The 27,825-nt window shown below is 39.8% G+C and overlaps 1 protein-coding gene across 4 annotated transcripts; it reads left to right on the forward strand.

The window, feature by feature from the left end:
• Positions 1-1,399: 1,399 nt before the first annotated feature.
• On the forward strand, positions 1,400-26,766 carry LOC131961989 (NLR family CARD domain-containing protein 3-like). Of its 4 annotated transcripts, XM_059326931.1 has the most exons (18): positions 1,400-1,440; positions 2,943-3,080; positions 3,806-4,008; positions 4,175-5,969; positions 7,888-8,061; positions 9,741-9,914; positions 14,559-14,732; positions 15,098-15,144; positions 15,381-15,520; positions 16,308-16,363; positions 16,795-17,012; positions 17,245-17,507; positions 18,504-18,620; positions 18,754-18,895; positions 19,420-19,470; positions 21,202-21,324; positions 21,462-21,512; positions 24,763-26,766. In XM_059326931.1, exons 2-18 carry the CDS (start codon positions 2,953-2,955, stop codon positions 25,080-25,082), a joined length of 4,176 nt encoding a protein of 1,391 aa, XP_059182914.1. In that variant the 5' UTR covers positions 1,400-1,440; positions 2,943-2,952; the 3' UTR covers positions 25,083-26,766. The 4 variants fall into 4 exon arrangements, with proteins under 4 accessions (XP_059182914.1, XP_059182911.1, XP_059182912.1 ...); XM_059326928.1 differs by lacking the exon at positions 1,400-1,440 and having other exon boundaries at positions 2,716-3,080; XM_059326929.1 differs by lacking the exon at positions 1,400-1,440 and having other exon boundaries at positions 2,716-3,080; positions 15,381-15,493.
• The last annotated feature ends 1,059 nt before the right edge of the window (positions 26,767-27,825 follow it).

Here is a 27,825-nt window from a genome sequence, read left to right on the forward strand (position 1 = left end):
CTGTACTTTACTGTACTGCACAACAACTGCTTTTAGGGCTAAAGCTAGCAGACTCTATGTATAACAGTAACTCGACCTGTTTAACATATCAAGTTACGTGCTGACAGAACATAAACACACAAGAGATGACCACGCCGTCACTGACTGAATGTAAACATGGCTAAACATGCTGCTAAAGTAACACGAATTGACGTTAGCATAACAAAAGCTATTTTTAGCCTGAAGTTAGCAGCCCATTTGCGCCAGGAGTATGTGGAAAACTTACTAATTTATAAGCTTACTATGAAATTTATCATGAGCCGATTGTCGAGTAACATTGTAACGTTAAGTAGGCTATAAGATATGTTAACTTACCTTTGAAAAAATATCCTTGTGGCGAGCCTTCAGGTGCCGCTTAAGGTTGGTCGTATTTTTTCCGCCTACTTTGTGGCCACATTTGTCACCATCTTCCTTCACAATACACTCCGTTTTATTTTCTGCTGGGTTATATTTAAAATACACCCATATGTCGTCTCTACGTTTGCGGCCACCAAGCCCCTGTGTTGAAACTGCCGCCATCATGGCGCCTTGTCTGTGATGAATGAAAACAGTGTGACGTGCTGAGCACGTGGTGCTGCATGCAGGTGGTGGGCGTGCCCAAACAAGGACAGAATGCAGCAGCAGATAGTTTTGAGGTTTTAATTGACAGGCACAATAAGCAGAGATGTCATGCATTTTAAACGTCTGACAGACCACCCGCCAACATTTTCGTCCATTCTCGTCTCGTCAACGAAAACTCACACAAGTCTCGTCATGTTTTAGTCATCAAAGAGCCATGTTTATCTCGTCACCGTCTTGTTATCGTCATGAAAAAAAGTGGCGTCAACGAAATGATTTCGTCATTGTCATCGTTGACGAAAACAACACTGGTATATATATATATATGTGTATTCGTCCTTGGCCAGGTCACTACACAAAAACAGGTAAGGTACGGAATAGAACATTCACAAACAAACAAATTGTACATTAATGGTATTTTGAGGTTTTATGATAAACAGCAAAACATTTACACACATCAGTACTATGATACGTCTCTTTAAGTGTGTGTCCATCATTTTCTGAATGAATCCACCTGTTTGAGGACTTATTGTAATCTGCAGAAGGTAAATACATGTGTGTATTTTTAATTTTGTACCAATTTGATGTTTTTGGCTTAAAATCTGTTTTTCAGCAGAGGCTTTCTTTCCTCTTGTTCCTCCCATTCTCATAGAAAGCTCAGTATCTGTTAGACTCGTTACATATCTGCTCTATTATAAATACGTGTGTGTGTGTGTGTGTGTGTGTGTGTGTGTCGACGCCCTGTTTGTACACGTCAGATCTGGGTCAGAGGGAGGATCGTGAGAAGTGAAGGAATGAGGAAGTGTTCAGTCGTCGGTTCAGAGAGCAGAAAGAAGAGATCAGGTGAGTGTTCATCAACATTATTATTATTAATATTGTTATTATTTGACTGTCACACTGTAAACTGTGTGTGTGAGACTTTGACTGAACTTTACTGGCAGTTAAACAAACAGGAAGCTGCCTCAGTGAGCTCACAGTGGAGGACAGACAGAACTCACAGCAAACTGATGAAACTATTCCAGAAAGAAAACATGTTGATGAATTCACTCCAAATATCATTCATAGTTTCTGTAATATTTGAAACATCACTTGTTTTTCATGTCTCAACACGACGACGACTTGTTCAGGAAATGACTCTGTGTGTGTGTGTGTGTGTGTGTGTGTGTGTGTGTGTGTGTGTGTGACAGTGAAGGCAATCAGAGTGATTGATCCTTCCTGTTTTTATCTCTTACTGTTGTGTGTGTGTCTGAAAACCATTTCCACGTTTTAAACCTTTATTTGTGAAGCAGTTATAAAAAACTGGTCATACAACTAAATATTAGTTGAGTGATCAAAGGATTGCTAAATCCCACAAAAAAAGTTTGTACAAAATAGTTTTGCTGCTATATTTTTGAACATAATTTAATAATTGCCCAATGTGACAGCCTTTAGAGCTGCATATCACCAATGCTGGTCTGGTTGGGTTAATGAGAGTCTACTGCACCTACTGGTACCTTGTTAGCCATGTAGCAATAAAAATATACTAAACACCTGGATTCATCTGGTTAGTCACAGTGGACTGATATTATATTGAACACTACTGTATCTCCATATGTAACTTGTACTCCACTACATGTTGCAGGTAGATTTTCTACTTTTTACTACACTAATATTAGTAAATGATTTGTTCATTTTTAGCTCTTTTGATACAAAAAATCCCATTACTCACAGCAATGTAAATATTATTAATAATAATACATTTGTATGGCGCTTTAAATGGTGCTCAAAGACACTTTACATGATGAAAACTAAAGAAATCTGCTACAACGACTCAGGACAGTAAAGGAAACAACATCAACACTCTCTCTTTAACAATATGTTAAAACTATAAACGACTAAGGACAGTGGAAGCAGCAACAGAAAACACAAACAACAACAACAACGAGGAAAGAGAACGGGGGATAATGGTCCCAGTCTGCTGGTTGTTATGGGTGAGAGGGGTGAGGAGGTTGGTCAGTGGATCTGAGGCTGTGGGGCGGGGAGAGGAAGTGACTTCAGTAGAATTATCTCTACTGTCAGAATCTGAGCTCACTGCAGGGTTACAACACGCTGAAAAAGTTCTGCTTGATGATTTTATTCTCTGTCTTCTCTCTTTAACAGCGTGTGGCGCTCTGCACTTTTGTCTTCAGATGAATTGAGTTTAGTGTTTAAAAGTGATGAAAGCAGACTCTGCTGTGGTCGGCTCTGACTGGTTTATAGCAGCACTCTGCTCTGGTTTTCTGAGCCCAGTCTGTCTCTGTGAAACACATGAAGGAAATGTGAATGAATAAGAAGTGGAGGACTGACAGGTGTGTTTCTCCTGTCAGACTTGAGAAGATGAGTGATGTGGAGGAGGAGAAGGACGGAGCAGAGTCTGGAGTATTCGGCTCTGAGTCTGTGAAGACTGAGCGCTCCAAAGATCCTCCTCCAGACTTCAGTGATGGACCTGGACCCTCAGACACAAAGTAAGAGACTCTTTCTACTGGATATGAGGAGGCTCCAGCTTCACCAGCTTTTATCCACTTTAAATCCACTTATTCTACTCAAACTACTTCTTTCACAATGAATGAAGAGCAGAAGCTGCTTCCTCTGCACTCCTCCAGCAGCACATGTCACCAACCAGTTTAACTGCTAGAATCAGCTGTGTGTCTTTAACCCATTAAGACCTGAGGCCTCCTAGAAAAAGTCCCTCTAAAAACTCAGCACTGATTCAAAACAACCTCCCAAAACCTGAAGAACTGCACAGAATGTCAACGTTTCCTCATTATTTATTTATCAGCCTCTGATGCAGATAGAGACATGAAATGAAAAACATTTAAAAGCTTAAACGCTTCACTTTAATGTAGAGAATTGCCTTTCTCCTAAATTCATGAAGATTTAAAAATAAATCTATCATCAACATCATAGAAAAGGAAAAAACATCACATTTCTCAGCCTCTGTAGCAGGTAGAAATATGAAATAAAAACCTCTGGCTTTAACTCTAAATCATTGTCTTGTGCTGAAAAGCATGAACATTTTTTAAAAACATCAATAAACAAAAGAAAAGTATTACCCTGTGACAGCCAGAGAGCAATAACTGTTTGTTGACAGTGCAGCAGTTAGTCTGTCTTCATCCTGCTGTAACTACAGATGTTTTGCTAAATAATGATGAGAGTTTGTCTTTCAAAGTAAATGTCTTTGTGTCCACAGAGAGGAGGAGGAGGAGAAGAGGAGGCTTGTTTGTGAGGAGGAGCAGCCGTCCTGCTGTGCTTCCTGTCAGGACGTCCTGAAGGATCCCGTCTCTACCAGCTGTGGACACTGGTTCTGCAGACGGTGCATCAGCTCATACTGGGACCAGTCTGCTCCACCAGGAGACTCCTCCTGTCCCCAGTGTGGACAAAGACCCAGAACCAGTAAGACTGTCCCTCTGTCTGCTGATGTCTTCATGTCTGAAAACAGGATTCTTCTTGTGTTGCAGCATTTGTTACATTTTAAAAATCTCCTTCTCTTTTTATTCTAAAATCTTTGTTTGGGACTGAAGACACAATTTATAATTAGAGCTTCTTTATTGTCTTACAGGGGACGGTGGTCTGCAGGAGGTTTTAGATGAACATAAGATCAGTCTGAGGAGGAGATGTGAACGTGTGACTGAAGGAAGTGATGCAACAGGAAGTGGAACCCTCCTCAACAGGATCTACACTGAGCTCTACATCACAGAGGGACAGAGTGAAGAGGTTAATACCCAACATGAGGAGAGGCAGCTGGAGACAGCTTCCAAGAAGAAGACCGTCCACGACGCTCCAATCAGGTGCCAGGACATCTTTAAAGCCTTACCTGACCAACAGGGACCCATCAGAGTGGTTCTGACGAACGGCGTCGCTGGCGTTGGAAAAACCTTCTTGGTGCAGAAGTTCGGTCTGGACTGGGCAGAGGGTTTGGAGAACCAAGATGTCAGTGTGGTGGTTCTGCTTTCGTTCAGGGAGCTGAACTTGATCAGAGATGAGCAGTACAGTCTTCTGGAGCTGCTCCATGTTTTCCATCCAACATTACAGAAGGTCCCAGCAGAGAAGCTCGCCGTCTCTAAACTTCTGTTCATCTTTGACGGCCTGGATGAAAGCAGACTTTCTCTGGATTTCAACAACATGGAGGTTGTGTCTGATGTCACACAGAAGTCATCGGTCAACGTGCTGCTGACAAACCTCATCGAGGGGAATCTGCTTTCCTCGGCTCTCGTCTGGATAACTTCCCGACCCGCGGCGGCCAATCAGATCCCTCCTGAGTGTGTCGACAGGGTGACAGAAGTACGAGGCTTCACTGACGCCCAGAAGGAGGAGTACTTCAGGAGGAGGGTCAGTGATGAAGAGCGCTCCAGCACAATCATCTCACACGTCCAGACATCCAGGAGCCTCCACATCATGTGTCTGATCCCAGTCTTCTGCTGGATCACTGCTACAGTTCTGGACCACATGTTGACTACAGAGCAGAGAGGAGAGCTGCCCAAGACCCTGACTGACCTGTACTCAAACTTCCTGCTGGTTCAGACCAAGAAGAAGAAGCAGAAGTATGATGGGGGACATGAGACGAGTCCACAGGAGCTGATGGAGGCTGACAGAGAAGTTCTTCTGAAGCTGGGGAGGCTGGCGTTTGAACAGCTGCAGGAAGGAAACATCATGTTCTACCAAGAAGACCTGGAGCGCTGTGGTCTCCATGTCACAGAGGCCTCGGTGTACTCAGGAGTTTGTACAGAGATCTTCAGAAGAGAGAGTGTGATCTTCCAGAAAACAGTCTACTGCTTCGTTCATCTGAGCGTTCAGGAGTTTCTGGCTGCAGTCTACATGTTCCACTGTTACACCACCAGGAACACAGAGGGACTGGAGGCTTTTCTGGGGACAGACTGGGACAATAGGGGGTCATCTCTGGATGACTTCCTGAGGGGAGCCATGGAGAAATCCCTTGAAAGTAAAAATGGCCACCTGGACCTGTTTGTCCGCTTCCTTCATGGCCTCTCTCTGGAGTCCAACCAGAGACTGTTAGAAGGCCTGCTGGGTCAGACAGACAACAGGCCAGGAGTCATCCAGAGAGCCATCAACAACCTGAAGAAGATGAACACTGATGAGATCTCTCCTGACAGAACCATCAACATCTTCCACTGTCTGACGGAGATGAACGACCTCTCAGTCCATCAGGAGATCCAAGAGTTCCTGAAGTCAGAGAACAGATCAGAGGAACTCTCTGATATCCACTGCTCAGCTCTGGCCTACATGCTGCAGATGTCAGAGGAGGTTCTGGATGAGTTGGACCTGATGAAGTACAAGACATCATACGATGGACGACTGAGACTGATTCCAGCTGTGAGGAACTGCAGGAAGTTTGTGTGAGTCCAGATGTGATTATCATTATAGATCAGTATAGATTAATAATTTAGCTCTTGTGATATATGATCAATAACGTCCTGTATTATTGTTAAATAATATTCCACATGTTCATTACATTGTTCTTGATGTTCCTGAGCTGTTTCAGCTGGTTCTGTTTCCAGCTGTCAAGTTAATGAACACAGTTATTATGTTTATTTCTCATAATTGATCCATTTTTCTTCACTTCATCTTCCCTTGGATGATGGAGGAAACATGCTAACTTGCCAAAACAAATGAAGGACTTAATATTTTACAGTTATCAGAGAGTTATTATTACATGAGTCGGTTCTGCAACGAGTCTCATATAATCACACATGAAGGTTATAAATTTAACTTTGAAATTTATTTTTTATTCATTTATTTCTCGAGGAATCATTTACAATGATGTGGAGAGTACAGAGAGAAAACACAATGAAGAACAAACAACAACAGACAAAACAATTGAAAACACTGAAACAGTTCCAGTCTCATAGATGAAGGTCCCTTCCCACCTCGCTGTATAGGAGTCAATGATGGGTGCAGTAACTGTCAGCAGTGATGAATCAGAGTGATAAACAGAGTCCAGTGAGGTGAGAGTGGAGGCAGAAGCATGTCTATAGATAACATCAGAATAATCCAGAAGTGATAAAAGACCTGAATGATCCGTTTCCTGCAGAACAGAGGGAAGTTTGATTTGTTTCTGTAGAAGTATCTGATTCTTTGTTTTAATTTATGTCAACATTAAATCTGAATGTGAGTTTTTGATCTAACCAGACACCCAGATATTTGTATTGTGAAACCCTTTCCATGCTGTGACCTGTTAAAGTGGTGATATGTAGACCATCTTCTACAATATCTCTACCTCTTGAGAATATCATGTATTTGGTTTTGTCTGAATTGAGAACTAATATCAGAATGAGAAGAGAATGTTGTAGTTTGTCAAAGCTTGACAAACTGATTAAATGAATGATTTCTTATTTAGTTTTTATGTCTTTAAAGTACTTTGTTAACTCGTTTTTGACAATTTCTGTATTGATAAAATCTTCTCCTTCTTAGTATTAGTAGCAGTAGTATTGTTATTTTTATTAATATTCTTCTTATTAAAGTGCAGATGAAGTGAAGCAGCTACTGTGAGAGTGATGTAATGAGGCTGAATGCTATAACAGTGATTTGGTAGCATAAGTAGAGAATAATAATCCATTCTGTGTAAAGTTTAACATTAGCATTAGCCACATTAGCAGACAGATTGTGACAGACAGAAAGTGTAGTTTTCTGTCTGTGGTTGGTGTAGAGAAGAGAAGCAGCAGGAAATGAACATCTTCCACCAATAACAGAGTTCTGATGAGTTTATTAGAGCACAATGGTCCAGTTCAGACTCTTAAAGACATCTTATACACACATGACACAACAATTCAACTATTACTTTGTTCATTGTGTTGCTGAATACATTTTAGTCCCAAAATATTGACAGATATGAATATTTACTGCTGTACAGGTCTGATGCTGTAAATTAAGCTGACAGAAGCTCGAAGCTAACAAAGAGATCCTCTTTCCAGCTCTCATTGTTCACTGAGTTCTGAACATGATTTTCTAGTGAAGACGTGTCATGTAAACTTTGTGGAGACAGACATGAGATCAGACCAGCTGACAGACTGCCGGCGTTATTGAAGCCTTCATCTGACAAGATTAAAGAGAAACAAAGACAAAAGTCTGCAGGTCTGAGAGAGAGAGAGATCAGACTTCTAGTTTAATCTCAAATACACTGAGATCAGAGTAGCAGAACCTTTGAAGAGCCAATGTTCATCCAAACAGGTCAAAGGGTTTTATCATCAGCTGCATGAAGAACATAGAAAGTGTCCTCTTCCACAATAACATTTTGTCACTTCTCTGTCATGACAGACTTTCTGACTGTAACCTCTTAGAGACTGCATGTGAAGTCATAGCCTCAGCTCTGAAGTCCAACCCCTCCCATCTGAGAGAGCTGGACCTGAGTGACATCTACCTGGAGGATTCAGGAGTGAAGCGGCTCTGTGCTGGACTGGAGAGTCCAAACTGCAGACTGGAGACTCTGAGGTCAGTTCAGCTGTAGATTATGTCCTCTTTTGGTTTATTCTCAGTTCAAATCTTTGACTGATGTTTACATGTTTTGGTCCATATATTTTATTGATTTTACTGAATATTGATTTGAAGATATTTTTTTATTATTTTTTAGTTTATTTATTTTTAGGAATTTTATAACAATCTTTATTTAGTTTTCAATGTCGACAATACTGTGCAAGACATTCTCACGATAGTATGGACTGAAAAACATAAAATAAAAGAAAGAAAAGACAAGAAAGAAAAGTCAACAATAAAGAAAGAAACAAAAAGAACAGAGCCTGTGTGAAATTATGTTAGTAAGTGTTACAGCCATCTGATTAATCATGTCTTCCTTTATATGTCAACCATTTCCCACAACTTTTTATAAAAACATCTTTCATTTCCAATCATATGTGAGCTGTTCCATCAGTAGTATGTCCTCTATAATGGACGTCCACTGTCTGTAACTTGGAGTGTCAGACTTAAGCCAGTTGTTAGTAATGGTCTTCTTCCCAGCTACCAAAAGAATCCTGGTCACCTCCATGCACCGTGCCCTCCAAATGACCAAGGTAGAGAACAAGACAGGGTTTAGGAATCACATATCCCAGAACATCACAGAGAACTGAGGGAACTTTCCCCCACAAGGGTTGTATTTTGGTGCATTTCAAAAAAATGTGTGTGTGGTCTGGATCCATGTGGTTACATAATGTCCAACATGGCTGCTGAGCATTTATCAGTTTACTTTTGATTTTAGGTGTAATGAAGTACCGAATTAGATTCTTCCAACTGAATTCCCTCCATTTCAGAGATTGTGTTGTAATTTGGTGTGTTTTCCACATATCATACCATATCCCCTCTGGAATCCCTTCACCCAGCTCCCTTTCCCATTTGGCTTTAACATATAATGTTGAATCTGTTCTAGAATCCATTAAACATCGATACAGAACCGCCACAGCCTTGGGAAGAGCTTGGCTATAAGCTTTGACAAGTAGCTTTATGATGGGCTGTATTGTATCCTCAGTTGTTTTAATACTTTTGATATCATAGTTCCTCATTTGTAAATATCTAAATAAGTCCTGATTCATTAGAACATGTGTATTCTTTAGTTCTTAAAAGCTTTTAATAGTTGTAGACGTGGCTGTAATTCCTTTTTCTGCCCAATATTTAAATCTAACATCATATTTTCTTGGTGCAAATTCATCATCAAATGTGTTGCTGAATACATTTTAGTCCCAAAATATTGACATATATGAATATTCACTGCTGTACAGGTCTGATGCTGTAAATGAAGCTGACAGAAGCTGGAAACTAACAAAGAGATCCTCTTTCCAGCTCTCATTGTTCACTGAGTTCTGAACATGGTTTTCTAGTGAAGACGTGTCATGTAAACTTTGTGGAGACAGACATGAGATCAGACCAGCTGACAGACTGCCGGTGTTATTGAAGCCTTCATCTGACAAGATTAAAGAGAAACAAAGACAAAAGTCTGCAGGTCTGAGAGAGAGAGATCAGACTTCTAGTTTCATCTCAAACACACTGAGATCAGAGTAGCAGAACCTTTGAAGAGCCGATGTTCATCCAAACAGGTCAAAGGGTTTTATCATCAGCTGCATGAAGAACATAGAAAGTGTCCTCTTCCACAATAACATTTTGTCATTTCTCTGTCATGACAGACTTTATAACTGTCTGCTCTCAGAGACTGGCTCTGAAGTCATAGCCTCAGCTCTGAAGTCCAACCCCTCCCATCTGACAGAGCTGGACCTGAGCTGGAACAACCTGGAGGATTCAGGAGTGAAGCGGCTCTGTGCTGGACTGGAGAGTCCAAACTGCAGACTGGAGACTCTGGGGTCAGTTCACAAGCTGCAGATTATGTCCTCTTTTGGTTTATTCTCAGTTCAAATCTTTGACCGATGTTTACATATTTTGGTCCATATATTTTATTGATTTTACTGAATATTAATGTGAAGATATTTTTTTATTATTTTTTAGTTTATTTATTTTTAGGAATTTTATAACAATCTTTATTTAGTTTTCAATGTCGACAATACTGTGCAAGACATTCTCACGATAGTATGGACTGAAAAACATAAAATAAAAGAAAGAAAAGAAAGAAAAGTCAACAATAAAGAAAGAAACAAAAAGAACAGAGCCTGTGTGAAATGATGTTTGTAAGTGTTACGGCCATCTGATTAATCATGTCTTCCTTTATATGTCAACCATTTCCCACAACTTTTTATAAAAACATCTTCTTTCATTTCCAATCATATGTGAGCTGTTCCATCACTAGTATGTCCTCTATAATGGACGTCCACTGTCTGTAACTTGGAGTGTCAGACTTAAGCCAGTTGTTAGTAATGGTCTTCTTCCCAGCTACCAAAAGAATCCTGGTCACCTCCATGCACCGTGCCCTCCAAATGACCAAGGTAGAGAACAAGACAGGGTTTAGGAATCACATATCCCAGAACATCACAGAGAACTGAGGGAACTTTCCCCCACAAGGGTTGTATTTTGGTGCATTTCAAAAAAATGTGTGTGTGGTCTGGATCCATGTGGTTACATAATGTCCAACATGGCTGCTGAGCATTTATCAGTTTACTTTTGGTTTTAGGTGTAATGAAGTACCGTATTAGATTCTTCCAACTGAATTCTCTCCATTTCAGAGATTGTGTTGTAATTTGGTGTGTTTTCCACATATCATACCATATCCCCTCTGGAATCCCTTCACCCAGCTCCCTTTCCCATTTGGCTTTAACATATAATGTTGAATCTGTTCTAGAATCCATTAAACATCGATACAGAACCGCCACAGCCTTGGGAAGAGCTTGGCTATAAGCTTTGACAAGTAGCTTTATGATGGGCTGTATTTTATCCTCAGTTGTTTTAAAACTTTTGATATAATAGTCCCTCATTTGTAAATATCTAAATAAGTCCTGATTCATTAGATCATGTGTATTCTTTAGTTCTTAAAAGCTTTTAATAGTTGTAGACGTGGCTGTAATTCCTTTTTCTGCCCAATATTTAAATCTAACATCATATTTTCTTGGTGCAAATTCATCCTCAAATGCAATCCATTTTCATAGTCCCATTTCCTGTTTTTAATAGTTTCACTGTGGAATACCATATATCTAAAGTAAAGGATATCACTGGGTTGAAATTATGCTCTATGATCTTTTATATAAGTGGGGGTCTCAGTTTCTTATTGAATTGGGTATTTTAATGTAGACATTTGAATATCTTTCCATCGAGATACATATCCCTCATCACACCAGGAGATTAGTTGGAGCAGTTGTGCAGCACGAAAATATTCTTTTAAATGTGTGAGTGCCCTTCCCCCTCTGTCTTTAGATAATTACACTGTGTGTCTGCGTAACGTATTCTGGACCGTTTACCTCTCCATACAAATCTTGATATGCACGTATCCCATTTAGGAAATTGGTCTTTTGATATATCCACAGGTAAAGATAGGAACAGTTAGAGCAGACGTGGTAGGATGTTCATTTTTACCACATTTATCCTGTCATTTAATCCCAGTGGGTTAGTGAACCATCTGCCCATATCTCCCCTTATGTTTTTGTCAATGTGTTCATAGTTACTACTGTATAATTTAGAAAGATCTTTAGTTATATTCATGGCCAAGTATTTGATTCATTTTGCTTCCCAGTTTATCTGCTATTCCCTAAGTTCTAGGTTTGGTAAACAGTTAAACATGAGGATTTGAGTTTTAAGTATATTTACTTTATAACCGGAATGAAAAACAAATCTTACAAGAATTTGTGTAAGCTGTTTAAATGAATTTGCTGTTGTGTTGTTTTTTTTAATAAGTCATGATGTCATCTGGGAACAAAGGTATCACATGTTGTTTATTAATTTCTATAGCTTTTATTGAGCGGTCTTGTCTGATCTTCTGGGCTAACGGCTGATATATCGGGCAGACAGCGTGGGGCTGAGGCAGCAGCCCTGTCTGGTTCCTCTCTCCAAGACAAATCTTTCTGACAGAGATCCATTGACTTTTACTCTAGCTGTAGGTTTGTCATAGATAGACGTGATGCATTCAATTGACTTTGACTTGAATCCAAATTTTCCCAAAGCTAAATATAAAAATTCCCAATTGACTCCATCAAAAGGTTTTTCTGCATCTAAGCTGATAAAAGCTGCTTGTATGCTGTCTTTATGTAGTTGTGTATAATATGCAATATTCTAATATTATCTTGCGTTTGTCTATCCATGACAAACCCACTTTGGTCCTCATCTATTAAATCTGGTACCAGTGATTGGAGTCTATTTGATATAATTGAGGTGTACATTTTGTAGTCGACATTTAGTACAGAAATCGGTCTATAATTTAGGCAGTACTCCTTGTCTTAAAGGGTTTGGGGAGTACTGTAATAACTGCTTCAGTCCATGAGGGGGGGTTCTATCATTAGTCATAATCCTATTAAAGGTAGTGTGGAGCAGTGGTGTTAGTTCTTCACTAAAGTTCTTGTACCACTCGGAGGGATATCCATCGCTACCAGGTGCCTTACTGGATTTTAATTTTCGTATTTCTTTCTGGATTTCATCTATAGTTATCTTTGCTGTAATCTGTCCATCTTGTTGAGTTCCTACTGAGGGTCGGTCCAGAGAGTCGAGAAGTCTTCATCTCATTCTGATCTGAAGCTGATGGCTCAGTGTAAAGTTCTTTATAATAGTCTCTAAAAATATTTTCAATTCCTTTTGGTTCACATTTGGGCTGGTTTGTTTTTGGGTCGTGTATTTTGTTGACTGTAGTTTCTGCCCGTTGCTTCTGTAAACATCTCGTTAACAATTTCATTGCTTTGGGACCTGATTCATAATAGTTCTGTTTTAAATATCTTGCTTTTGGTTCTGTTTCATATTGGAGTAGGTTATTAATTTCCTTTCTCACCTCGTTCATTCATTGTTTGAGTTTTGGTTCAACTTTTCCTTTTCCTTATGTTTTTGTTCCAAATGTCTCAATTCTGCTGTAAACATTTTATACTGATTTATTCTTTCTCTTCTGAGATTACTTGTAATTGCAATCAATTTTCCCCATATCACAGCTTTTAAAGCGTCCCACAATATAACTGAATCTGTTTCCTCATTATTGTTTTCCTCCAGATAAGTCCGTCTATCTGCCCTTATTTGCTCAACAACTGATTTATTATTTAATGTCCCCACATTCAATCTCCACATTGTATCTTTCCGTCTACATTTCAAGTGAATCTTCAGATAGACGGCTCTATGGTCAGACACATCTGCCACTCCAATCCAACAGTCTTTAATAATATTTCTGTTTTCTTTCTGCATAAAAAATAGTTAATTCTGGAGTAGACTGAGTGTGTTGTTGAGTAACGACTAAAATCTCTCTGCAGTGGATGTAGATCTCTCCACACATCAAAAAGCCCATCTCCTCCCATGTATTCCTGACCAGTTTTGTGATTGATTTCTTATTTCTCTTAAAATTAGATGTATCCATGTCATAATCCATTAACACATTAAGGTCTCCCCACATATACATATGCCCTCTGCTTCCAATGCAATGGTGTCAAATAGAGATTTGAAGAATTCCTTATTACTCTCAGGTGGAGCATAAATGTTCACTAACATTGTTTGGCCCCTCATCCCTTTCACAATAATATTAGTTCCCTCTTTGTCTTTTATTTCTTTTTGACACTCAAACTTGGCTGCATCAGACGTCAGTATTGCTACTCCTCTTCTCCGACCACTGGAGTGTGAACTATAAAAAGTGTTTTTGAATCCAAATTTCTTTAATTTCTCATGTTCTGCTTTTGACAGACAGACAGACAGACAGACAGACAGACAGACAGACAGACAGACAGACAGACAGACAGACAGACAGACAGACAGACAGACAGACAGACAGACAGGCAGGCAGGCAGGCAGGCAGGCAGGCAGGCAGACAGACAGACAGACAGACAGACAGACAGGCAGAGAGAAAGACAGAGAGACAGGCAGAGAGACAGACAGACAGGCAGAGAGATAAACAGACAGACAAACAGACAGACAGACAGACAGACAGGCAGACAGAGATATAGAGAGAGAGGTAGGCATAAAAAGAGACAGACAGACAGACAGACGAACAGGCATAGAGAAAGACAGACAGGATGAGAGACAAAATGGCGGAGAGACAGACAGACAGGCTGAGAGAAAGTCAAACAGGAACAGAGAAGACAGACAGACAGGCAGACCGATGGAGAGAGAGGCAGGCATAAAGAGAGACAGGCAGGCAGACAGACAGACAGACAGACAGACAGACAGACAGACAGACAGGCAGCACCTTGTCATTAATAGTAATGAGAGCTCTTTTTCTATCTTACAAGTTTTTAACCTGCATCCTGTTGACTTCAGCTGTTTGGAGTTTTATAATCTTGTTCATTCTAAAGCTTCTTCAGCTCTGAACACATTATTAAACACTGAATGATTTCAAGCAGGAACTTTGTCTTCTAAAGTCACATCATTTATTTTTTATTCAGATTGAGGTACTGCGGTTTGTCAGAGATCAGCTGTGCTTCTCTGGCCTCAGCTCTGAAGTCCAACCCCTCCCATCTCAGAGAGCTGGACCTGAGACACAACAGGCTGCAGTATTCAGGAGTGAAGCTGCTGTGTGATCTTCTGCAGAGTCCAAACTACAGACTGGAGAATCTGGGGTCAGTAGAGGGTTGGAGTCAGTCCGTACTGTTGACCCATGTGTTGGTTCCAGGTGGTATTTTGGAACAAACAGTTATCATCCAGTCAGAGTTCTTCCAGCTGCAGTGATGCTTTGCTGAGTCTGAGCTGAAGGTGTGAGAGGAGATTGGAACATCAAGTTTGTTCAGGCTGAATTCACATTTTCAGTCACTGATCAGCAGCTCATCCATCAGCTTGTTGGCCACCAGCTGACCAGTAACATCCAATCATATTCATCAGGTGTCTCAGTATCACCTGACACATTTAATAAAGTCCAGAAGAAGAGTGATTCTGGTGATTTATTTAACTCATCAGATAACTGCTGTATTTGTGTTTCTCCCTTCAGGGTGTATGATGAAGTATTCAGGGCTCCACCTGACAGATATGAAGGACGTGAGTAAAAGCCACTGTAACACCTTAAAGAAACATATTCTGTCATTAAAGCAGGATCATAACTAGAGACTGGCTGCTGTGTGTTTTATAGCACTGGTTGATCCCAGTAACCAGAGCAGAACTTTACTTCTGTTCTCTTCTGGTTTCAATGTTGGGAAAGCTCATCAGGAAGTCCAAATGTGTGTTTGTCATCTTCTGTGTCTTCTCTCCATCTGACGGCTCTAATCACCCACCAGATCCGTCCACGTCCAACCCAACCCTGGATGAGTCTGAGGACAGCAGGAAGGAGAGTGTGGATGAAGAGGATCCGCTGTGTCCTGATGATCCAGAGAAGTCCAAGCAGCAGCTGGTGTGTGGAGAGGCTCTCAATGCAAACGTCAGTTTTTGACTTTAACATTTTCATGAATGTGTCAGTGATCATTTACTGAATAATAACAATAATTTATCATTTTGACGAGGGACAGTGAAGTGATGATACAGAGTGAAGAGTGCAAGTGGAGCAGAAAGTGAAGCAGTGAGGATTCTGTCTCCTCTATACAACTTAAAAAAAATACATTTTATAAACAATATAAGAAGTAAAGACCAACAAGGCATACTTTCATCTCATATTCAACAAAAAAATCCACTTCTGATTCAGGTTGATCACAATCAGAACCAGCGGAGACAGAAGTTAAACATGTCAAGTAAAGAAAATAACTTGAGCTTTCTTGTCATTAACACACTCAGAGACTCACTAAAGTTTATTAGCTCATTGTCCTGATGCTTCACACTGAGTTTAGTTTTAAAGTTTCTGCTTTTATGTTTAAAATCGTCCCCAGTTACAACACAGTGAGATCAATGTCAAACTTGACGTCTTCCCTGTAAAAGGTGACGACTCAGTCTCCCTGAACTGACTGCTCTGATTCACAACAGGAAAAGTTGGTGTGAAATTATATCAGTTTCCAAGAGAGTAAGACTTTCTGATGAAAGCAGAAATTTTATTCGCGAATGAGCTACAATAAAAACCACAAGTCATAAAAAGTTTATTTTACCCAGTTTATAAAATGATGCGTTCAAGACAATAAACCAAAAACAGCTCCTGCACATAACTGGGAGAGTTGGTGTCCAGTTCCTGCTCCCGTCTCAACGTTTCTAATGAACTCTTTGTTCCTTTTTCAATTCAGGAAAAGTTAAGTTTCACACCTGAACTGCTGACTGAGTCTGGAAAGACTTCATACAGGTAACCAGATCACAAAATGTAGAAGACTTCTACCTTCAACCAAGCCCACTCCTTTCAGTGCCTACACTCTAACCTACACTTCACCTCCTTTCAGCTCCTACACTCTAACCTACACTTCACCAACTTTCGGTGCCTACACTCCAACCTACACTTCACCTCCTTTCAGCTCCTACACTCTAACCTACACTTCACCTCCTTTCAGCTCCTACACTCTAACCTACACTTCACCTCCTTTCAGCTCCTACACTCTAACCTACACTTCACCTCCTTTCAGTGTTTCAGGCGGCAGTATACTCGATCAGAACAACATGTCAGATGGTCGAACATCTTCAGAAACACCTCCACACACACTTCAACTGTCACTTCACCTCCTTTCAGTGAGTCACTTTGCAGGCACCAGCTGGTTGTAATCGTCCCTCTGTGTCCTACAGGTTCAGGTGTCCCGGTCCAGGTGTGTTCCAGTGTGCTTTGACTGGACTGGTGTTTGTTTTGGCTCAGGAGGCGGAGCTTCAGTACAACACTGTCATATGGGACGAGAGCCTCGTCCAATCAGCTGGCAGGACGGCTGCAGGGCCGCTGTTCAGAATCGAGAGTTCAGATGATGCTGCTGTCTGTCAGCTCCACCTGCCACACTGTGAAACAGAGGAAGGTAAAGACATCTCTGTCTTCAAAGCTCAATAAATAATGAGTAACACTGCAAAGATGCATGTGCACTACAAGTTAAAACTATCTACATTCAGGTACTTTATAACGCTAAAGGCACACACCCAGACTGATCTAATGTTAATAACAGATTCATCTGAACTCTCTGAACTCCAGCGGTAAGAAATGATAAACCAGTTATCAGTAAAGAAAAGTTGAACATGTGTTTTCTCTCTCAGCGTTGCGTGTTGACGGCCTGTTGTCTGTCGTCCACATCACTGATGATGGAATGAGCTTCTTGGAGCCGCTGGAGGTCTCAGACACTCATGTGATGGTGAAGGTTCCCCACCTTTCTGCCTTTGGTCTGACTCGGATCACCACATGGCTTCTGAGCATCGTTTGGCCAACAAAGGCCCAAGTTCTGCTGTTCCTGCGACCTCCCATCAGAAGGTTTCCAGTACTGGATGTATTACTGCTGCCTGGCAACGTTCCTCTAACTGAGGTAAAGCTTTCTGTCACATGAGCCTCCCGTCAGTCTAAAGTCTTGTTTTATCCACAAGAAGATTCAGGACAGTCACACTTTGTTCTTGTTATTTATAAACCTTCTCATGCTGTGGTAACAACAAGTCCTCTCAAGTCGTTATGAGGCTTTTATAAAAAGTTATATTAAACATAATGAGTTGTTGGAGGTCAGAGGTCACGAGGTCCCTGATTGGTCGTCTGTGTCGTCGACTATGATGCGGCTTCTGAGCTAGAGTTAGTGGATGAGACGCGAGCCAAAGTAGAGGTAAAAACATCTTTCCCTTTCAGTTTGTTCTCAGTGTTCATTTTGATCGGTTTGGTCTTAAATAGTTATTTGATTCTATAAAACGGGGCTGTGATGTAATGACTGACGGCTGTAACTGACTCCTGATTGGTCGGGCAGGTGTTTTGGCGGGAACTTGATACCGCTCTTGGAAAAGCCACTTCAAAGTATTTTGTGTGTGATCTTGTGGTGCCGGTTAGAAAGAGAAGGATTAGTTACATATAAGATCCTGTGTCTGTGTAAAACATTGAACATTGAACTTGAAGTGGTTGGGAGCGTCAGAGAGGAGAGTGGAGCAAGTGGGAGTCCTGGCCTTTTTAAGCCGGAGACCACCTGTGGTGACAGAGGTTCTTCTGACCAAACGTTGAGGCCGGGGTCCACACAGCTGTTGTATCCTCCATTAGAATCAGTCCAAGGTGCACAAATGAAGGACTTCCATCTGTGGTATACCTGTGGTCCCAACACCGCGGCTCCACTCACTACTGCACAGACTCTGGCTCGGTGTGATGTCACCACAACTAGAGTCTGGATATTTCGGCCTTGATGCTGTACAGCGGCAGGAAATAGAGACGTGGGGTTCCTCTTTGTAAACAGTCTGTGGGCGGATAGATGGGATGTAATGTGTTCTTTAAATGAAATTAGCTTCACTATCTGAATGTAAATTAAATGCTTAAAAATGTCCTGTTCTTAAAGGTTACAGAGAGACATAGCCGTGCTGAGCACCTCCTGACCCCTGCCTACTGTGAACTGATGGTAGGTAAACCCTACAAGGTTCACTGTTCACCTGGGAACTTGAAAGTACAGCCGAAGGTGAGTCAACTCATTTCTGTACTTCTTATGGTCATAAACAGAATTATCATATTGGCTTCAATATTTAAATTATAGTCACATTTATCCAGATAAACATTTTCAACAGCTTTAAAATGTTTTTTCTGTTTTTCAGCATGATAAATTTCGCTTAGACTATGGACCAAATTACCATCCAACATTTCAAGTGTCACTGAATCCGATCCCAGAGAGTGTGACTTTGACGGTCCAGGATGAAGAGGGCGGAGAAGTCTGGACACATGACGTGGATCTGCCAGGTAAAGGCTTCACCCTCCTGCAGCAACAGCACTAATTCATTCTGGATGTAGTTGACAATAAATAAACCATAATCAAAGATACTGAACTCAAACCTGAAGAACATGAACTGTGAATAACAGATGAAGTGCAGATAAAACCAGTTTTGTAAACTTTCAGGCAAATGATTTAGAGGATTGAGCTCATTCTGAGCCCATGAAGAAAAGGAACGTCCTGGTTTCCAGACTTTACTTACTATCAGCTGGCTTCCTGTTTAGTGCAGCTGGTCACAGTCACCACTAGGTGGTACTGAAGACACATAAAAGAGACCAGTACTCTGATTTTAATACAGAGCCTGCCACTTCCTGCAGTATTTATCCTGTTCAGAGACACACAGGCAGATGTTGAAACATTTCACAGACTGTGATGGTTACAGTTACACTTCATCCTGGCATCACTTCCTCAAGTGAAGCCAGCATATTATAATCACCCAGATCCCTTTAAATATTTAGCCTTTCTCAATGGATGTTGTGTGTTTGTGTTTCAGGCCAGTCTCCCAGCACGACAAACACTGAAGCTGTTTCTGAGCAAACTGAAGGTATTGTTCTGTCTGAAGTTAACATATGAAACCCAACCAGAATGAATATTATGAAAGAGTTGTGGAGATGACATGATGTTTTGCTTCCTTAATGAAAGGGGACTTGAATCTTTGTACCTTAATGGCATCTTCACATCTTGTTGGTCTATCGATGTTTATTTTTATCCATTATTCTGGAGCCTGGTTTGGTTCATGCAGAAATTATTCTGACACTTATACGGACCAGAGATCTGTCCAAGTAGATCCGAGCCAAACCCAGGACTTCAGTCTGGACCCAGACTGGATCATGTTTAGTTCTTAGCTTTTGTCTGAAAATGCATAACTGCTCTTAACGTAAACATGATCATTATTCATCTTTTAGTGAAAGTCAGAAGGTGCCGAGCTGAACTGAAATCTTACCTTAAAAATCGAACAGAGGATCTTTGTCAGGGAACAAAGGAAGACTATCAGCTGACTTCCTGTTTAGTGCAGCTGGTCACAGTCACCACTAGGTGGTACTGAAGACACATAAAAGAGACCAGTACTCTGATTTTAATACAGAGCCTGCCACTTCCTGCAGTATTTATCCTGTTCAGAGACACACAGGCAGATGTTGAAACATTTCACAGACTGTGAGGGTTACTGTTACACTTCATCCTGGCATCACTTCCTCAAGTGAAGCCAGCAGTTCCTCAAAGTTTACTTTCCACTGCTCGATTATATATTTACTGCTGACCCACAGTCTGGACCAGCAGTTCTCCATGGTCTGTAGCCTTTCTGGCCAACCAGTACCTGCCTGCTGCTTCCCGAGAGTCCTGAAAAACCTCCTTCAGGTTCTCAGGTTGTTTCCATGACCGGTACAGAGAGTCTTCTGACCACGACTCCTCGCTGTTGCCTCCCCTATGGAGGCTTTGAACGCGACCCGCTTGGGTTCCTGTCCCCAGCCTCCCCCAGGATGCAGGAGAGTTTCTTCCAGAGGTGGGAGTCAAAGACCTCACAGAAAGGGGTCTTCATCCATTAGTTCCCAGTTCACCCTCAGTCCAGGTTTGTGTTTGCTGGGTCTGTCCAGCAGCCTCCCCCGCCACCTGATCCAAGTCACCTCCAGGTGGTGATCAGCTGACAGCTCCGCTCTTCTCTTCGCCGAGTGTCCGAGACATACGACCAATCTGGTATCTGATGATACCATCACAAAATGGATCATCAACCTTTGGCCTAGAGTACTCTGATACCGAGTACACTCGACCCCGTGACCTGTGCTCAAACACGGTGTTTGTGATGGCCAATCCGTGACGAGAACTGGGATTAATGGGTGTAGGTCTATCAGGTGATCACCCCCCTGCCAGGCCTGACCCAGGACAGAGTCCCGCTGTCCCGTCTGTCGGCCTTTGGTGACTCTTCCAGGAGCTGCTGGTCTGAAAACACAGCTACCATGGTGGAAACAAAGCTTCAGAAACAGTTGACTTTAAAAACTCCTGAAAAAGGAAACAGGTTGTTGTTAAATGACTTCGAATGAGTTTTCTACTTAGCTCACATTTTAACTTGGAACATGTATAACAAACATTTTATCCTCTTAGACCTGTCGATCAAGGGAAGTCCATAATTATTGTCTGGTCAATTTAACTTTAAATGTGTCCCATGTATCACATCTTTATCAAGCTCATTTGTTCTCATAAATCAGTGCTAACAAAACAGAATCTCTGAAACCCTGACACAGAGTTCACATGTTGACTTTCTTTGTCTATTCTCAAACAGCTCAAACTCAGAGAGGAGCAGGACACCAAACAACCAGCGCCCAGTCTGGAGGTGTCGTTGTCACTCCTCAGTTTACAGTTGGTAATACACGGGATATAAACATCACTGTCCAATACACACATGGTAAATGCTTCCCCTCATTTCATAAATCAAATAAATGCCATATTTGTCTTTAACTATGTACTGGCTTGGATTATAATCACCCAAATCCCTTTAAATATTTAGCCTTTCTCAATAGATGTTGTGTGTTTGTGTTTCAGGCCAGTCTCCCAGCACGATAAACACTGAAGCTGTTTCTGAGCAAACTGAAGGTATTGTTCTGTCTGAAGTTAACATATGAAACCCAACCAGAATGAATATTATGAAAGAGTTGTGGAGATGACATGATGTTTTGCTTCCTAAATGAAAGGTGACTTGAATCTTTGTACCTTAATGGCGTCTTCACATCTTGTTGGTCTATAAATGTTTATTTTTATCCATTATTCTGGAGCCTGGTTTGGTTCATGCAGAAATTATTGTGACACTCATACAGACCAGAGATCTGTCCAAGTAGATCTGAGCCAACACCAGGACTTCAGTCTGGACCCGGACTGGATCATGTTTAGTTCTTAGCTTTTGTCTGAAAACGTAACACACATACCTGCTGTATTTTCAAACTCTGACTGGACACATGATTTTTATTATTCTTTTAGTTAAAAGTCTGAAGGTGCAGAGCTGAACTGAAATCTAACCTTAAAAATCGAACTGAGGATCTTTCTCAGGGAACAAAGGAAGACGGATGTTCGACCCCTTTAAACAAGATCTATACAGCTTTACATCACAACAGGAGGCAGTGGGGAGGTTCATAGTGTTGGGAATTTAGGATACTTCTTTTATGAATAAATGATACCTTGCACAGAGTGTCAAATATGTAAAAAGAAAGTCGTTTTCATAAATGCTATTCCTCTCATATGGATATCAGATATATAAGGAAGAACCTGAGCAACACTTGTGTGGATCTGACAGTTAGATGGCGATCAGAATTATTAATAATTGTAATAAATGATAAGACTTGATTTACTCAGTTATCACTCGTTCGTGCTGTAAAACAGAAAAATATAACCAATTCACCTAAATCAGTCTCATAAAGTTATTAAACTATCAATTTGTAACTTTTGTAATTACGCAACGGGGCGTACAATATGTTGGGGCATCTGTTTACAGATACCAATTGCCTTCATCAAGGATCACCAAAAATGTTGGGAATTAAGGATGGCTCTTTTATGAATAAATGATGACCTTGCACAGGGCGTCAAATATATTACTAAAAGGGCCTTATCATAAATGCTATCCCTTCCATAAGGATAACAAATATGTAGGGATGAACCCGAGCAACACTTGTGTGGATCTCACGGTTCAAAAGTGTGGTTAGATGGCTATAAGAATTATTAATAATTATCATAAATAATTTTTAATTATAAGAAATGATATGACTTGATTTTCTCTAAGTCAGCTCGTGGGGGCACCATCTGTAAAACAGAAAAATATAGCCAATTCACCTGAATCAGTCTCATAAAGTTATTAAACTATCAATTTGGAACACTGATTATTAATTATGAATATAATTATAATCAAATTACCATATTAATATTTAATAGTGGTTGAAGGAATCGTGAATTCTTGTCACAGCAGAGGTCAGCATATCGTTCATAATGTACAACATTAAATAGACAGCATTCGTAATCAAAAGGTATTTATTCTAAACAAAGCAAATAAAAGCACACATCTATAAACTAAATAGAGAAATATATTACAAAAGAGAGGGAGTGTGTGTGTGTGTGTGTGCGTTTGTGAGGGGGGTTGGCGCTCCTCACACAATGAGTCGTAAAACTCTAGCTGTGAAATCAGGTGACGGTCAGGCCCTGGTCATGTGATGTGGTATAAACTATGTCCTTTTAACAGTTAATTTAAAATATATATGATGTGAAAATCAGTGTATGAGCAGGTCAAAGGTCAGTATAGTTAGTTGCAGTAAGACTGATTGTCTGTATAAAGCAAGATTAACATACAACTTTGATTGTAACATGAATATCACATAAATTTAATTAAAACACACATATAAACCAAATCATTAATCACAGGTCAAATCCTAGTTACTAACATCCTTGCTGATTTCTTATCTAAGCCCAGTTACATTACTCACGAATCCAGTTGAAAAGGGGGAGATCCTTTTTAGTGGCAGGCGTGGAAGGAAGGAAGTTGAGTTCAATAATTTGCCGTCTTGCAAATTAAGTTGCTGGTTATCCTTGTTGTTGAGTTGGAGCGTTCTCTGACAGTTGCAATGAACTTTGTGTCCATTAATGCAACTTTGGTGGGCAGAGAAGGTCAGAGTTGCAGTTGTTTCAGAATTCCTTATGGAAAGGAGATTCTGGACAAAGAAGGCCTCCCCTCAGCTGCAGAGGATCTCAGCAGGGAGTGAGGGAGGAGGGTGGCTGGTGGATCCAGGATCTGGATCCCCTCCTGAAGGAGATGGAGGTGTTACTCCTCTGGGAGTGGTGAAGAAAGAGAGGAGGAAGGAAAGGAGTGCTGTCTCCTTTATAGCAGACCAGTGGACCTCCTGTGGGGTCAAGAGTGCCTTTACCAATGACATGACCTGGAAGGTGTCGTAAAATGCCCAGAGCATTCTGGTACCTGAAGTTCTTGAGAGGAGACAAAATGGAGGTGATTTTGTGAAAAATTTTCCATTTAGTCCACAAATGTTAAAGTCCACAAATGAACCCAAAGATTCACCTGTGGTACAATCCCAACATAACACTGATTAAGAATTAACCCAATAATTATAATCAAATTACCATATTTATAGTTATTAGTGGTTGAAGGTTTGGAATTCTTTCATAGAAGAGGTTGACATATCGTTCACAGTGTACAACATTAAATAGACAGCATGTGTATTCAAAAAGGTATTTATTCTAAATAAACAAGTAAAAGCAATGGATTTTCTTCTCCTCATCTCTAACTCAATCACTTCATGTTCACTATTCTTGTGATCGTACCACAAGTGTATCTTGGTTTTCTTGAATCTTCTTGCTGTTAATATAGTTAATATGTTCCCATTTCCAAGAAGTGAAGGGTTTGAAAACCATCAGACTACAGCAGGTCAAGTGTTTGGTCATCTTTGACGGCCTCGACAAAAGCCAGTTGGATTTCAAGAAATATGAGATATGCTGTGATGTTACAAAGCTCTCAACATTAGACGTCCTGCTTACGAACTTAATCTCAGGGAAACTGCTGCACAAAGCCTCGATCTGGATCACAAGTTGACCAGCTGCAGCCACGTTTACCATCCAAGTCAACAGAGAACTAACACTATATGAACAGAAAAACTGGAGGCGATCAAGAAACCATAAAATGGTCAATTTAGTTCTCCATTTTGGTTTTTGATTATTTCTTAGAGTAGAAAGCAGGACAACTGATTGAGAGAGCAGGTGATGACTGTCACTGTAGCAGACAGAAACATTAACGTCAGACATTTAATATCAGATTGATCTGATTAAAGAACTCTTTTCCCTGGTTTTCTTCCAGGTCCACGAAGAAATGTCCCAGCAGAGGACAGCGTCCCAACAGAAGACGCTGACCCACCAGAAGAGAAGCTGTCGTTGGTTCGGACAGAGTTTGTAAAAAGAGTCTCTGATCCTGTTCTGAACCAGCTTCTGGATAAACTCCTAGAGCTTCACGTTATAAATGATGAAGAAATGCAGTCACTCAGAGCGAAAGGTCGAGCAGACAGAGCACGAGACGTGATGGACACGGTGAGAAGAAAAGGAAGTGCAGCCAGCTCAGTCCTGATGGAGGCTCTCTGGGAGCTGGATCCACACCTTTCCACAGTGCTGAGGCTCAGATGAAACAAGAAGCTGAAGTGTGACGATCCAAACTGATGTCAGAGTGTTGTTCTCTGTTTCAGCCACTAGATGGAGGCAGAACGTCTCTGCAGCAGATTTCTGAGTGACGATTGGACGCCTGATTTTAAAGGATTACTGCACCATATTTTTTACAGTTTGTCATGTACATGTTTATCTCTTCTTGGTGTCAGAAATCTTCAGGAGTATTCAGAGAAAAGGCCGGAAGGAAAGGAACAATAGTGCATAAGTTGATTTGACGTTGACTGTTTTTGATGTTAAATATTGCAATTGATAACCAGGGACATTTAAAATAATTTCTGTTGATGGAAAATTCTTTTTTTTTATACAAACCAAATCCAAAATTGTTAGATGGAGAAAAAATCATGTCTCTCTTTATTGAGAGCAACAGAATTTGTTTGAACAAATGTGTAGGCCAGAGTTTTTTGTTTGTTTTTGTTTTAGTCTTTACCTATTACAGAGACCACCAACATTTGGTGAACACAAAAATAAGTCATAGTATAGTATGTCTATTTTTGTTAAAAATGGTCAAATATTAAAATGCCTAAAAATGTTGTTGATACATTTTACAGTATCATTTTTTTTCTGAAATGACAGAAAAACACCATATTAAAGGATGTCCAAACATGTTGTTTTTTGTCAAAAATGGTCAAATTTTAAAATGCCTAAAAATGTTAAAAATGGGTCAATTATAGTCCGTTGATAGATATTAGAGCATAATTTATCCTGAAATGAAAGAAAAACACCATATTATAGGATGTCCAAAATTTGGAGAAAACAAGAAAAGTCATACTATAGTATGTCGTATTTTGTCAAAAAAGGTGACATTTTAAAATGTCTAAAAATGTTTGAAATTACCCAATTATAGCATGTTGATACATATTATCACATATTAAGAAATGACAGAAAAACACCTTATTATAGGATGTCCAAAATTTGAAGAAAACAAAAATTCTCTTTTTTTATTGACAAAAAACAACATACTACACGGATGTTGTTTTTTGTAAAAAATTGTCAAATTTTAAAATGTAAAAAATGGCCCAATTATAGTCATTTGATACATATTAGAGCGTAATTTTTCCTGAAATGACATAAAAACACCATATTATAGGACGGACAAAATTTGGAGAAAACTTTAGTGATGTCGTTTTCATTTTTTACATTTTTTTTTGTAGTTTTACATGTCGTCACATTATCAGCTGAAAGATTTCTGTCTTTATTCTAAGAAAAAGAAGTAAAAACACAACAGAGTGGTGTAAAATGATTTGACCGTATTTATTGTTTAATTCCATATACAAAAAGATAAAATTGAAATAACCCTTCTTTTTCTACAGTGATTTTTATTTTATTGTTACGATAACAGGTTGTGTGTGTGTGTGTGTGTGTGGCGTCGCTGCGCTGAGGACTAGAACTACATTCATTCATACAATAATGATCCTGGCACTGGGCGGAGAGAGGAAGGTCGAGATAGAAAGAGAGATATACAATAGATTTATGAAAATAGATAAGAAAAGAGAGACGCCACACACAAACAAACACACACACGTTTTCTTTTGTTCCCCACAGATCGAGCAGGAGCTCCATGTTTTCTCTACAAACCACCACAGTTTAAAAAAAAAAAAAGATAACATCGAGACTGCAAATGAAACATCTATGTTACAGTGATGGTTGCTTTTTAAAACAGGAAATAAGAAAATAAAACACCCACAGGAACCTTTAAACAGCATCACAACAGGATGGAAGGACCTGGGGAAGGGGCTTTTATTTTGTTGAGTTGTGTTCCTTCCTGCTGTGTACGTACATACCGTATATATATATATATATATTTATATATTTTAAAAGACTGAATTTAATAAAAAAACAGCTTTTCCCACAAACCTTCAGGTTGTTTTTGTTTCTTTTTACAGTAATGGAACCAGTTTACAGCTTGTAGACAGTCAAACAGATTATTTTCTTTTTTTTTTTGTTAAATCAGTAGTTCAAGTTCGTCTCTGAGCTACAACAGTGAAACAGAAGGTACAAGATTTACATTTCACACCACCGCGTCATCTTCATCATCATCATCATCATCAGAAGGTTGGGTCTTGTAAAGATGGCCGCCTCTCGGTTCGATCGAGCTGAACAGTGTTTTACAAACGGAAGTGTTTTTAATAATCTTTGATTCTTTTATTTTGTTATTTGTGGAAGTTTCTTCTCCATAAAATAATTCATCAAAATATTTTCTTAATCCTCTGTTGCATTAATAGACTCCAAAAAGTTAAAAACAATATAAAAAAAAATAAAAACTTCATTGGACTGAACAGAGCACAGAGACAATATCTAATGTCTTTAAACAGTTTATACACCCTGAAGTGGGATTTTTTTTTTTTTTACAAACTTTTTTAGAATCAGGGTTGTACGTAAATATCAATAAAAATGCTTTAATGTGTGAAATATTGTTAAAAATAAATTTTCTCAACATTGTTTCCAATCAAATTTACATTAAATTCTCAGTGACATGGAAACAGGAAATCCTGGTCATTTGAAAAAAATGGAGAAAACAAAACGAAAAATTGTCCAATTTTCATGATAAAAGTCATAGTATAGTTATGTTGATTTTTGTCAAAAATTGTAATTTTTTTTAAATGTCTCAATATGTTAAAATTGACCTTGTAATAGTCTGTTGATACATATTAGAGCATAATTTATCCTGGAATTACAGAAAAACGCCATATTATAGGATGGTCAA

The sequence above is a fragment of the Centropristis striata genome, chromosome 23 (assembly GCF_030273125.1).
Source record: "Centropristis striata isolate RG_2023a ecotype Rhode Island chromosome 23, C.striata_1.0, whole genome shotgun sequence".
NCBI lineage: Eukaryota > Metazoa > Chordata > Actinopteri > Perciformes > Serranidae > Centropristis > Centropristis striata.

Excerpts from the sequence above, each read along its gene's own strand:
- LOC131961989 (XM_059326928.1), top strand. The coding sequence starts at position 2,899 with ATGAATAAGAAGTGGAGGACTGACAGGTGTGTTTCTCCTGTCAGACTT. Across the intron at positions 3,081-3,805 it reads CCTGGACCCTCAGACACAAA|AGAGGAGGAGGAGGAGAAGA; the intron begins GTAAGAGACTCT and ends TTGTGTCCACAG. Across the intron at positions 19,471-21,201 it reads TGTTTCTGAGCAAACTGAAG|CTCAAACTCAGAGAGGAGCA; the intron begins GTATTGTTCTGT and ends ATTCTCAAACAG.